Here is a 12,350-nt window from a genome sequence, read left to right as displayed (position 1 = left end):
ATTTCTTAGTCTGGGGAGGTCTAGAAAGGATTCAGAGCACATCGATTCCAAAATTTGGATTTAAAAGACCTTTAATTGTTGTCATAATTCCATAACCTAGCTAGCTATTTAAGATCTATTTCTCCTATTCAGTCTATCTGTCCCATCAGAGGAGGGATCAGCTCTTCAGTGTGTGATATCTTGGCAGGTTTCTGAGAAAATAATGGGCTTCACTGACTTCTAGGAAATGTAATTTATGCCCATGTGTAAATAAAATGCCAGACATCTTAGTTGCCTCTAATTTGATGAACAACAACGAAAAGCAAGTGGCTTGAGTGAGTGGCGAACTTCAGCCTAATAGGAGGTCACTTTTTATTTGTTTTTTTAATGTATAACCCTTTGCTGTTGAAATATTAATCTTCTAATTTTGAAATACTTAAAGTTTTCTCTATGAACTTTGCAATTTTTATTGATACAAATATTGACATTATATATGGTTTTCTAAATATAGAGCAAAGTAATAAAAAACAATCTAGGCTATTGTCAACCTAACAATAAACTGTAAGACATGCTTATTATAGAAAGATAGAAAATATAAATAAGCTCATAAAAAACAGTAAAATCATTTATTAGGACTTCCCCCGTGGTCCAGAGGTTAGGACTCCGTGCTTCCATTGCAGAGGGCACGAGTTTGACCCCTGGTCCCAGAACTAAGATCCCACTTGCCACAGAGTGCAACCGCCACCCCCCCGCCCCCAAATTGCTTGTTAAGCATATATATCCTATAAGGTATTTTTACCCCCTTTTGTATACATACATGTGTTGGCTTTTTGCTTTATAGAATAAAACTGAATGTACTTTTCCCTGAACATGATTTTTATTGCTTGCATAGTAATATATTCAGTGGGTGTACATAAACCTTAATTTATATCAAGTAGTATTTTGTTGATAACTCCCAGATTTCCAGTTTTTTTTTGTTTTTTTTTTTTTTTTTTTTGGATAAATTGTTTGACTACAACTTTCTAAAGCCTCTTTCTTTAGAATAGTGCTATAAATGGTAGCTCATTTCCTGAGTTAACTCCCAGGTCCTAACTGATACCTGTCACATGGCTAAGCTTCCCAGCTGGACAAACGGTGCTCCAGTGTTTAAAACACAGCATCTGCTTATCATTATTTCCATGGCAATCTCTATAATAATTCGGTCAGCACCCGGCATAGTGCCAGTCACAATGGGCACTGAACAAAATATGAATGAGTGGAGTCTGGAATTCCCTCTGTCCAGGTTGTCCTGGCCAAGGCAGCCAAGTAGAACAGATGGTGTTCACTTTCTGGAATGTGGGGAGGGGGTGTGGGTTGCAGGGAGGGCCACACGGGGTAGCAGGATCCCTTTGACTGTGTTTTTGGCAGTTGTCAGTAAGTCAGTCTTAGCAGCTTTGATAAAGAAAGTTCTTTAGAGTACTCCCCTGGCAATCCAGTGGCCAGGACTCTGTACTTCCACTGCAGAAGGCACAGGTTCGATCCTCAGTCAGAGAAGTAAGATCCCACATGCTGCATAGGCAAGAAAAAAAAAAACCCATTTTTTTGGAAAGAGTGTTTATCACTGGCAAAGTTGAGAGAGAAGGGAGAGACAAAAGGTATATTGAACAACAAACTTGACCTTGATTGAAATTTATAAAACACTATACGCAACAGCAACAGAATATACATCTGTTTTACATTCAATATTTATCTTGTTCTAGGCCACGAAACAAGGAGTTGAAGAGGGTAGTTTCTTAAAAGTTTGAAAGTGAAAGTCGCTCAGTGTGTCCAACTCTTTGCAACCCCATGGACTATACAGTCCATGGAATTCTCCAGGCCAGAATACTGGAGTGGGTCACCTTTCCCTTCTCCAGGGGATCTTCCCAACCCAGGGATAGAACCCAGGCCTCCTGCATTGCAGGTGGATTCTTTACCAGCCGAGCCACAAGGGAAGCCCAAGAATACTGGAGGTGGGTATCCTATCCCTTCTCCAGCAGATTTTCCCGACCTAGGAATTGAACCAGGGTCTCCTGCATTGCAGGTGGATTCTTTACCAACTGAGCTATCAGGGAAGCCCTTTTTTTTAAAAGCATTTTAAAAAAATGTTTTAAGCATATTCCTACCATATCATCCATTCCATTTCTAGTTTATTATCCAAAAAGAAAGCATGCTGCTGCTGCTAAGTTGCTTCAGTTGTGTCTGACTGTGCGACCCCATTGACAGCAGCATAGGTCCATACAAAGACTTGTACACACTGATCCCTGAATGTTCATAGTCATTTTATTTGTAAAAACCAGAAACTAGAGATAACTTGTATCTCTTATAAACAAGTGAATGGATAAATGAACTGTGATGTATTCCTACCACAGAATACTGCTCAGAAACAAAAATAGCCTTTTGAGATGCACAGCAATGTGGATGAATCTCAAAATAATTATGTTAAAGTGAAAGAAGTTGGACAAAAAAGGGCACATACTTTATGGCTCCATTTGTATAAAACTTCAGAACATGCATACTCGTCTATGATGACAGATGAGTGATTGCCTAAGGATAAAGACTGAAGGAAGATTACAGAGCCATGAAACAAGGAAACATCACAGGGATGTGATGAGTTTGTTCATTATCTTGATTGTTATAAAAACAATATTGGTTTCATAGGTTAAACATAGTGTCAAAACTTGTAAACAAGATGTTTAGTTATAGTCAATTATATTTCAGTAAAGCTGTTTAAAATATAAATAAATGATAGGCATTTATGATGCCATGACTGTTTACTTCATCATAATGTTTGTTATACACCTTCATGTAAACGGCAGGACATTTTTCCATATACTTTGCTGGATCAGCAAAAGGGTCCTGCTTGCTGCTTTGTGGTTCTTCAAGCCAGAATCAATGGAAAGTGTTAAGATTCTAGAAAATATTCTCCTATTTCTCACGGAGGAAAAATCTTCCATAGTTGTACATGGTTTACAACTAAGCACTGGTTTTTTTTTCCTTTGAGTAGTAACTCACTTTCAGTTTTCACATTCATGCATTGGAAAAGGAAATGGCAAACCACTCCAGTATTCTTGCCTGGAGAATCCCAGGGACAGAGGAGCCTGGTGGGCTGCCGTCTATGGGGTCGCACAGAGTCGGGCACGACTGAAGCGACTTAGCAGCAGCAGCAACTTGATTTCTAATGAGGAACTCAGTCATGTCATATCAGCTTGAGAAGAGAAGAGGAATAGAAAATGGGAAAGTGAAGTTGAACTCATAAAAACAGAATGGAATGGTTAGTACCTGAAACTGGAGGGTGAGGAAAATGGGAAGATGTTGGTCTAAGGTTACACACTTCAGTTAGAAATTGAATAAGTTCTGGAGAATCTAATGCACGGTACTGTATTATAGGTGTACTTGAAGGTTACTGAGAGTATATCTTGGATGTTCTCACCACAGAAAAAGAAATTGTAGTTATGTGATTTGATGGCAGTGACGTATCTCAAAGCTAGGGGAGTAGGGGACGGAGTAAAGGCTCGCAAAACAGACATTATTTCTTCCTTTTTTTCGTGGCTGAGTAATATTCCGTTGTATATATGTACCTTTTTCATACTGAGTTTAGTCAGAGAAAGACAAGTATTGTGTATCACTTATGTAGAATCTAAAAAATGGTACAAATGAACTTATTTATAAAACAGTCACAGATATAGAAAACAAACCTATGGTTACCAAGAGGGAAAGGGGGTGGGAAGGATAAATAGGGAGATCGGGATTGACATATACACACTACTATAAGAAGTGATAAAATAAAAAATAGATAACTAATAGATAACTGACTCAATAATAGCACAGGAAACTCGACTCAATACTCGGTAATGGCCTGTATGAGAAAAGAATCTAAAAAGCAGTGGATATATGTATGTATATAACTGATTCACTTTGATGTACAGCGGAAACTAACCCAACATTGTAAATCAAGTATACCCCAATAAAATTATTTCAAAACTTTTTTAAAGGTAAAAATGTGTATATGTATGTCTTAGTAAGTTTCAAATAAAGTTTTTAAAAACACACTAAGTAGAAACAAATTGTGGTGATGATAATTCAGTGGTGACTACTTGCCGATTCATGGGGTTCTCAAGGCAAAAATACTGAAGTGGTTTGCCATTCCCTTCTCCAGGGGACCACGTTTTGTCAGAACTCTCCGCCAAGACCCGTCCGTCTTGGGTGGCCCTATACGGCACGCCGTAGTTTCATTGAGTTAGACAAGGCTGTGGTCCATATTTGGACCACTTGCCAATTGAATTAAGACCATATTCCTGTGCTGATGACTTGCTGTCTCTGTGGTTTGAGCCCCCATTTCCCGTTCAGTTGAGGCTGGCCCTTCTCCCAGAACGCACTCTGCTATCCTCCTCTTCGTTAACTGGTTGATGCTTTTTTTCTGCCTGTGCTTTTCCCCACTTCAGCCTTTATATACCTATGTGGTAAATTCCTACCTGTTCTTGAAGGACATTCCATGCAGACACCAGCATACTCTGAGTAAACATACTCTGATCCTCCCAGCTGGAAATTTCCCCTGCGTTCTGTGTTTCGGCACACATTAAGTACATATTTTGTACCCTGGGCCTTATGGGTATGTATAGGTTGGCCACATCTGCCATGCTTTTCCGGAACTGAACAGATATAGGGCTAGTCATTTGGCTACTGTTGATACGTAGATGCATTTCAGTTGTTTAATAAACTTCTTCACTTACTAAAATTGCTGTAACTATTAATGCCGATGAAGGAAGCAATGACAAGACAAGCAGAAGGAAACAAAAATTGTTCTGGGACTTCCCTGGCAGTCCAGTGGTTAAAATTTCATACCTCCAATGCAGGGGCCCTGGGTTTGATTCCCTGGTCAGGGAACTTAAGGTCCCACATGCCACAAGGCAAGGATAAGAAATTTTAAAAATAAAAAAATATAAACTTTTTTTCCCAGAGGTTCAAGAGTGAGGGGACATACATATAACTATGGCTGATTCATGTTGATGTTTGGCAGAAACCAACACAATATTGTAAAGCAATTATCCTGCAATTAAAAATAATTTACGTTAAAAAAATTTTTTTTTCAATTGTGTTTTTGAACCACATTTGTATTCCTTTGTTCACAGCAGAGGGGTGGTAGATTTACTGTCCTCATGACACTTTTTTTTTTCCCCCTTAAGCTAACATTTTAATTTTGGACCCTCTCTTCCCCTCACAGTCTTAGAACCAGGCAATGGCAAGGAAAAGAGAGGTCACTTTGTAAATTTACATTGGCTAGAAGTGATCCACTCTGATAATTCACACAGAACTGTTTAAGAGTTGGCTTAAGAGCATCTTAACATTAGTCACTGTGTCATAAAAAGAGCACGAATTAGGTAGGAGTTGTGGAATATCTGAAGAAACATGTTTTTTTGGATTTCAAGTGAGCTGTTCTATGACTGTCCCCCTCCTTGATTGCTTCTTATATTTATTTTCCAGGTCCGGACTCTCTTTGTCAGCGGTCTCCCTCTGGACATCAAACCTCGGGAGCTATATCTGCTTTTCAGACCATTTAAGGTACCTTTTCTATCTTTTAGAAATCGTAAAAGGAGACAGAAAGTGGGTCTGTCTGGAGAAGGAGATGAAATGTTTGAGAAACGCCTATTTTTTAAAGTGCTTAGTGAGCAAAGAAGATTTAACAACTCAGTTCTAATATAATATACATTCTCACTTTGGAAATACTGAAACGGCCTTTTGTCCTCCCAGCTGCTAATCTCGAGAAGCTAATCTATCCTAATTTAGAACAGCCTCAGTTTCCTCCCTGTGTATTCTCTGCCAATTGGGGGTATTTTGAGTACAGATCACTCCAGATACGATCAGTGACTTACCATGTATTTATATCTCAAACGCAGGAGTGTAAGTCAAGCCCTACCTCTAGGAAGTTCCTTACTAGCTGAAATGCTGCTGTTCATACAATTCCTAGGAGACATAATAGGTTAAATAAGCTTTTATGAACTTGACAAGGAACCTAAAACCATTATTTTTTCGTTGGTAAAATGTCCAACGTTGCTGAAACAGTAGAACAGAATTTTAAAGAACTGCTTGGCAAGAGTTGAGGGACGTCTTCCCTGGTGCTTTGTGTGTGCTCAGTATCTCATTGTGTCTAACTCTTCGCAACCCTATGGACTGTAGCCCGCCAGGCTCCTCTGTCCATGGAACTTTCCGGCAAGAATACCAGAGTGGGTTGCCCTTCCTTCTTCCAAACCCAGGGACCGAACCTGCATCCCTTATGTCTCCTATGTTGCCCAGCAGATTCTTTACCACTGTGCCACCTGGTGAAATATTTAATACAAGTTGTGTGTCCATTGTGATTATCAAGATAAATTTACTTTAGAGATCGTTAATTTTGTTGGGATTGAAAATTTAACAGGAGAATTGAACTAAGGCTGAAATAACCGTGTGCACAGAGAAACCTTGAAAGTTAGCCTTTGGAGGGTCAGAGACAGCTGGGATTGGGCACAGTGTGGGCTGGAGGCCTTGGCCCTCAAGGAGCGATCCTGCAAGTCAGGGCAGACTCAGGGCCTGTGTCTGAGCTGGTCCCGTCGGCTGAGGACATGTCAGCAGCAGTCGCTGGCCAGGGCCACACTTAGGACTGAGTGATGGACCATCTTGATTGCTGGTTAAAGATCCATTCTGATGGAAGCAGGATCCGAGCCACAGAGGCAGGACAGGTTCTAGCGTCTTAGGGAGAGAGAGTAAATGTGACAGCTGAAAACAGCTGGGTTGGAGAGAAGAACGGGGGTTGAGGGGGCGGCCAGTGAAAACCAATAGAGATAAAACAGTCTAGTTTATGTGCCCCAAAGGCACCAGGTGATAATGGACATAACTCCATTCTGACAGCTCTCCGTTTTTCTGCTGTTTTTTTTTTTTTAATTGGAATATAATTGCTTTACAGTGTTGTTAGTTTCTACTGTACAGCATTGAGAATTGACATTATATATACGTATATCCCCTCCCTCTTGAACCTCATCTTCCCGTCACATCCCTCTGGATCATCACAGAGCTCCCTGTGCTTTACAGGAGCTTCGCGCTAGTTAATATAAGACAGCTCTTCTTTTAATGCAACGATAATGATGATGTTACAGAGGGAAACAGGTTAGCCGAGGGGTTGGCTAGAGGAAGTGGGGAAGAAAGAGAAGGTGCTATGGGAAGAGTGCCAACTTGGCAGAATTTCCCATTTCTTCTGCAGGATTACAGTTTTTACAGTTTTGTAGGATGAGGATTTTTTAAGCTAACCATTCCTCTTAATGAACACAACAGCCGTGTTTCTGTGTGCATATGGAGAGACCTAGTAGTAAGTCCCTTAGGAATTATGTCACTTAATTCTCATCACAGTCCTTTAAAGTGGGTTAGCCTCATTTTTTCCCCCACTAAAGAAAGAAAATGAAACTTGGAGCAGTTGAATACATTTTGCTCAAGTTCACACACATAATAAGTGGCAGGGCCAGGATCAAACCCGAGCAGTTTGACTTTGCCATTCCTATTCTGAGCTACTGTGTGATGCAGCTTCTGGTTTCTGTGACTTGAGAGGACAGTATATCCCTACAAGTGGTCTTTTACTTGAGTGAAATACCCATTTGTCCTCTGCCTCTGAGGCCTTCGGGGTGTTTAAACCTGCGTGTTTTTCAGAGAGCGAGAGCACCTTAAAAAAGCAAGAGGCAGGGCTGTGAATCATGACCTCTAGGGCCAGAAGAGCTCAAGGCCTTTGAGGTAAAATGTTTACAGTAGCTAATTGGTAACATAGTTCTCTGCTGGGAAGATAGGAGGGTGAATCAATTGAAACATGCTGCCCAGAAACCCCAAAGCGAAAGTCAGGACCCTGGTACATTCCTACAACCCTTTTTTAATTAAAGTCCCTGGTGGCTGACCCTCGTCTGCAAATCTTTGTCTGGACCAATATGTGCTGTGGTCAGTCATGTCAAGTGGTGTTTTTTTTTTTTTTTTTTTTTTTTCCCTTCTTCTGTGTCATCTATCAGTGCAAGCCACCTGCCTTTGATTACTTTCAGAAATAAGCAGACTTTGTTATCTTCATCCTGGGGAACCAGGAGGGATCAGAAAGGGAGTGAAAGGGAGTGTTTCCATCTTCCTTGAAGATGAGCTGGAGTAAAATCCAACAGGGAATGTTTGCATCTCCCAATCCTAATAACAGCATGAAAACACATGGCTGCAATAAATAAGCAAAATAACAGAATTTAGCATTACTGCCTGTTTAACTTTTCCAGGCAATTTTGAAATTTTCATTGACAGGTTCTACTAAGTACATATCAGTGTTTTGTTGTTGTTTTTTAGCCAATATATTTTTCAGTGTGAATAAGTCATCACATACTCTTACCCGCCTTTCTTCTCCTGTGCTGTGTGCGCAGTCGCTTGATTGCGTCCAGCTCTTTGCCACCCCATGGACTGTGGCCCGCCAGGCTCCTCTGCCCATGGAATTTCCATGGGAGAATACTGGAGTGGAGTGGCTTTTATCCTATATATAAAATGAAAAAGACTTGCTGTTGACATAGATACCGTTTTCCTACTGTTTCCCAACTTCATAAGAACATAGAAAAGAAACTTAAGAGTGAGTTTCAGGGCTTGATCCCTTTTAGGCCCAAGTATGGGCTTCCTTTGGACTGCAAGGAGATCCAACCAGGCCATTCTGAAGGAGATCAGCCTTGGGATTTCTTTGGAAGGAATGATGCTAAAGCTGAAACTCCAGTACTTTGGCCACCTCATGCGAAGAGTTGACTCATTGGAAAAGACTCTGATGCTGGGAGGGATTGGGGGCAGGAGGAGAAGGAGACGACAGAAGATTACATGGCTGGATGGCATCACTGACTTCGATGGACGTGAGTCTGAGTGAACTCCGGGAGTTGGTGATGGACAGGGAGGCCTGGCATGCTGTGATTCTTGGGGTCTCGAAAAGTCGGACACGACTGAACAACTGAACTGAACTGATGGGCTTCCCAGGTGGCTCAGTGGTAAAGATCCACCTGACAGTGCAGGAGATGCAGGAGACTTGGGCTCTATCCTTGGGTCGGGAAGATCCCCAGGAGTAGGAAATGGCAACCCGCTCCAATACTCTTGCCTGGAAAATTCCGTGGACAGAGAAGCCTGTCGGGCTACAGTCCAGGGGGTTGCAAAGAATCAGACACGACTAAGCATACAGCACATATATACATATTAAGGCATATATATCGTGTGTGTGTGTATAAAACTTGTTTTATAGTTAACAGACATTTGTAGGAAGAGTTAGTGGTCATAAAGGACTCATTGTCACTTGAGCAAGATGGTATTACAGTTGCTTCTTTTCCTGGCATATTTTTTTGTGGTCTAAATCCTGTTCTTTATTTTCAGGGCTACGAGGGTTCTCTTATAAAGCTCACATCTAAGCAGGTAAGCATTTCAAACTTGCACATAAATGATCACTTCTAGAATAAGTTTTGATTGACTTTCTTCAGGAATGTCACAAGGGCTCAACATCGTTTTGTTTTATATTTCCATTAAGATTTAATTTTTTTTATTGCTCTAAAATTAAGGGTGAGATCAGTTAGGAATTAGCAGAAGAAAATGATTCCTAATTCCAAAGCCTCCAGCTGGAGTGTCTGAGACTAGCCTCAAGGAAGGCGAATATAATGCCTCCAGCATGGTTATATTAGGATTGATCTGTATCTTCAAAAGAAATTATTGTCCAGATTCACTTTTACTGCCAATTCTTTCCTGTTTTTTTTTGTTTGTTTATTTTGTTTTTAATACAGTTAAATAGTCAGACTTTTCATTCACAGTCAGTATGAGGAGTTGATGGTAAAGAATCAGGCTCTCTCTCAAACCCTTAATAACCACATGCAGAGTCTTAAGTCTAGAATGGTGCATAAAAGGCACAGGTGCAGAATGGAGGTAGGAATCAGTGACCCTGATAGCGGCTTCAAGTGCCTTGAAATTTTTTAGCTGTGTGGTTTTTTTAACCCTGAGCAACCGGCGTCTCACTTTGGGTCACTTTTCGTCTCAACACGGTATTCTCTGGTTCATCAGGAATAAGCTGTGTTGCAACCATCCTTCTGGACTCAAAGATACTGAGTCCAAAGCAATTAGGAGCCCTCTCTTGAGTTGGAACAATATGGTTTGCACACCTAATTAAACCCAGAACTTTTAAAAAATATCCCTTGGGATTTGAGATTAAAATGTTCATTATATAATTTTGATCGTGCAGTGAGACTACAGGGCTTTTATCACTGTGTCATTATATTCCTTGCACTTACAGTGTACCAAAAGGTGATTCGGTTCTCTTTGCATTTTAAACGATGAAGATGCTGAGGTACAGTGAGTTCGATGTAGGACAGTAGAGCCTCTCCACCCAAGTTTTCCTCTGTTCCCTGGTTCACTGCTGCTCACCTTCCAGCCCCTTCTAGACTTTTTTTTTAAATGATTCTCTAAATCTCCAGCTGTCCCTTGAAGAACCACCCTCACCATCCCTTTGATCCATGTTAGAAATTTGGCTAAGCCACTGAGTCATGATTCTTCTGGACTGGCTTTCTGATTTCTACCCATTGCCTGCGGTCATTTCTTTATCTGAGCTCTTTGGTTTGATGTCACCTTTGACCCAGAAACAGAGACATCCCCTGATATTTTTTTCTTCATATTTCTCTTTCTTTCCTTAGCCCGTAGGTTTTGTCAGTTTTGACAGTCGCTCAGAAGCAGAAGCTGCCAAGAATGCTTTGAATGTAAGTACGAATGATGTTCATCTTCGGGGGTTTCCTTATGAGGTGAAGGGAAAGTAATAGAGTCTCTTTGGACAGGAAAGCAAATGGAAGGGATGTGACTACTTGATCTAAGAGGAACAGACTCTAATTAGCTGCATAAAGAGATTTTGCCTAAAATTGTGGTTAGATGTGCAGACTATTAAATAACACTTTGCTCGTCTCTAGCCCTTACTGTAATGCTCAAGATACCTGATGCTGGGGATTTTATTTTAATTCAGCCCAATCACATCCCATGGTGGTATGCAGTTTACTTCAGCCCCCATTATATTCTCAGTGGCTAAGCCCAAGTCAAGAATAGATCAAAATCTTGGCTTTCCTTAACACATGAGGTTTCTAACTTATGTGGCTTTTAAGGGCTTCCCTAACTGTCCATTGGTGAAGACTCTGTGTTCCCAATGCAGCAGGCACGAGCTCCATCCCTAGTCAGGGCTCCCTAAAAATATTTTTTTAAAAGGTATGTGACTTTAAAAAAAGGTTGTAGTCTTTATTCTGATTGATTTAAAATTTGCATATACTGCTTCCCCAGTAGACATTCAGCATTGTGGTGTATAATAAAGGATTTCCTTCTCCAATGCACGAAAGTGAAAAGTGAAAGTGAGGTTGCTCAGTCGTGTCCAACTCCTAGCGACCCCATGGACTGCAGCCTACCAGGCTCCTCCATCCATAGGATTTGCCAGGCAAGAGTCCTGGAGTGGGGTACCATTGCCTTCTTTGATAATAAAGGACAGGCAACTACAATTGAGTAGAGATAACCTGTCTTTGGTTTGTAAGCATTTTGTTTGCCATATTTTTAAGACTTTTTACCAGCTTTAATTTAGTAAGATTTTTTTCCCTCCCTTTGGTATGTTTAAAAAAAAAAGGCAGTTTAAGGGGAATCAACCTGAGAGAAGGTGGTAGAAAGCAGAATTTAGTTCTGGGTGCCAAGGCCTGATCCAGGTGAGGCGTCTCAGTGAAGAGCCTGGCTCTGTCTTTCTCCAGACAGTTGACTTAAGCGGCTATGAATGAGGTGTGAGTACAGCTGCCAGGAGTGTTGGAATACTTCTCGGAGGGTCGGCATATGTGAACTTGCGGCTGTGGGTCCTGCAGGTGTCCTCCCAGCTGTTTCTCGGTGCCTGGAGGCCCAGGGACCCTGTGGTGAGGGGGGCTGCAGGAGGGACTCTTCCTCGTGACTTGGAGACCCAAGAGAAAGAGCTTCCGAGGGAGACTGTTTACTTGGCATATGGGTGTCGTCGTGACACAGTCTTGAAAGGGTTTTCAGCTTTGGAAAACACGTGCACTCAGAAGAACAGTTTACTCATTTTGTTGGTTTTCCGTGAAAGTGTACAGGCACATCTGAGAATCCAGGAAGTCCAGAGAGTTTTAGGATTTTCTGGATTTGGACTAGGGACTTCCTGGTCAGAATAACTGCTTCCTCTGTTCCTCTCCCACAGAACAAAATGTAATTATTTTCTTCAGTTGTACATGCTGAGGCACAGTGTATAACTAAAAATTTTGATAGAAAAATGGTTTTGTGAATTTTACATTATACAGATACAGTCAGAATCTTTTCAGTGTAACCAAATTTTAAAC

At 41.0% G+C, this 12,350-nt stretch overlaps 1 protein-coding gene across 10 annotated transcripts in view; it reads left to right on the top strand.

Annotated features, from left to right (window-relative positions):
* RBPMS (RNA binding protein, mRNA processing factor) overlaps positions 1 to 12,350 on the top strand; it is a 244,006-nt gene that overhangs the window by 119,809 nt on the left and 111,847 nt on the right. For all 10 annotated transcript variants that reach the window (XM_044936419.2, XM_025278927.2, XM_025278926.2 and 7 more), the window contains 3 exons: positions 5,479 to 5,556; positions 9,379 to 9,417; positions 10,680 to 10,742. In XM_044936419.2, the coding sequence (XP_044792354.1) occupies positions 5,479 to 5,556; positions 9,379 to 9,417; positions 10,680 to 10,742 (180 nt within the window). The remainder of the gene's footprint in view (positions 1 to 5,478; positions 5,557 to 9,378; positions 9,418 to 10,679; positions 10,743 to 12,350) is intronic.

This window comes from Bubalus bubalis, chromosome 1, assembly GCF_019923935.1.
Source record: "Bubalus bubalis isolate 160015118507 breed Murrah chromosome 1, NDDB_SH_1, whole genome shotgun sequence".
NCBI classification, from domain to species: domain Eukaryota; kingdom Metazoa; phylum Chordata; class Mammalia; order Artiodactyla; family Bovidae; genus Bubalus; species Bubalus bubalis.
Note: the sequence above shows the minus strand (reverse complement) of the source record. Positions and strands in the feature narration are given on the sequence as shown.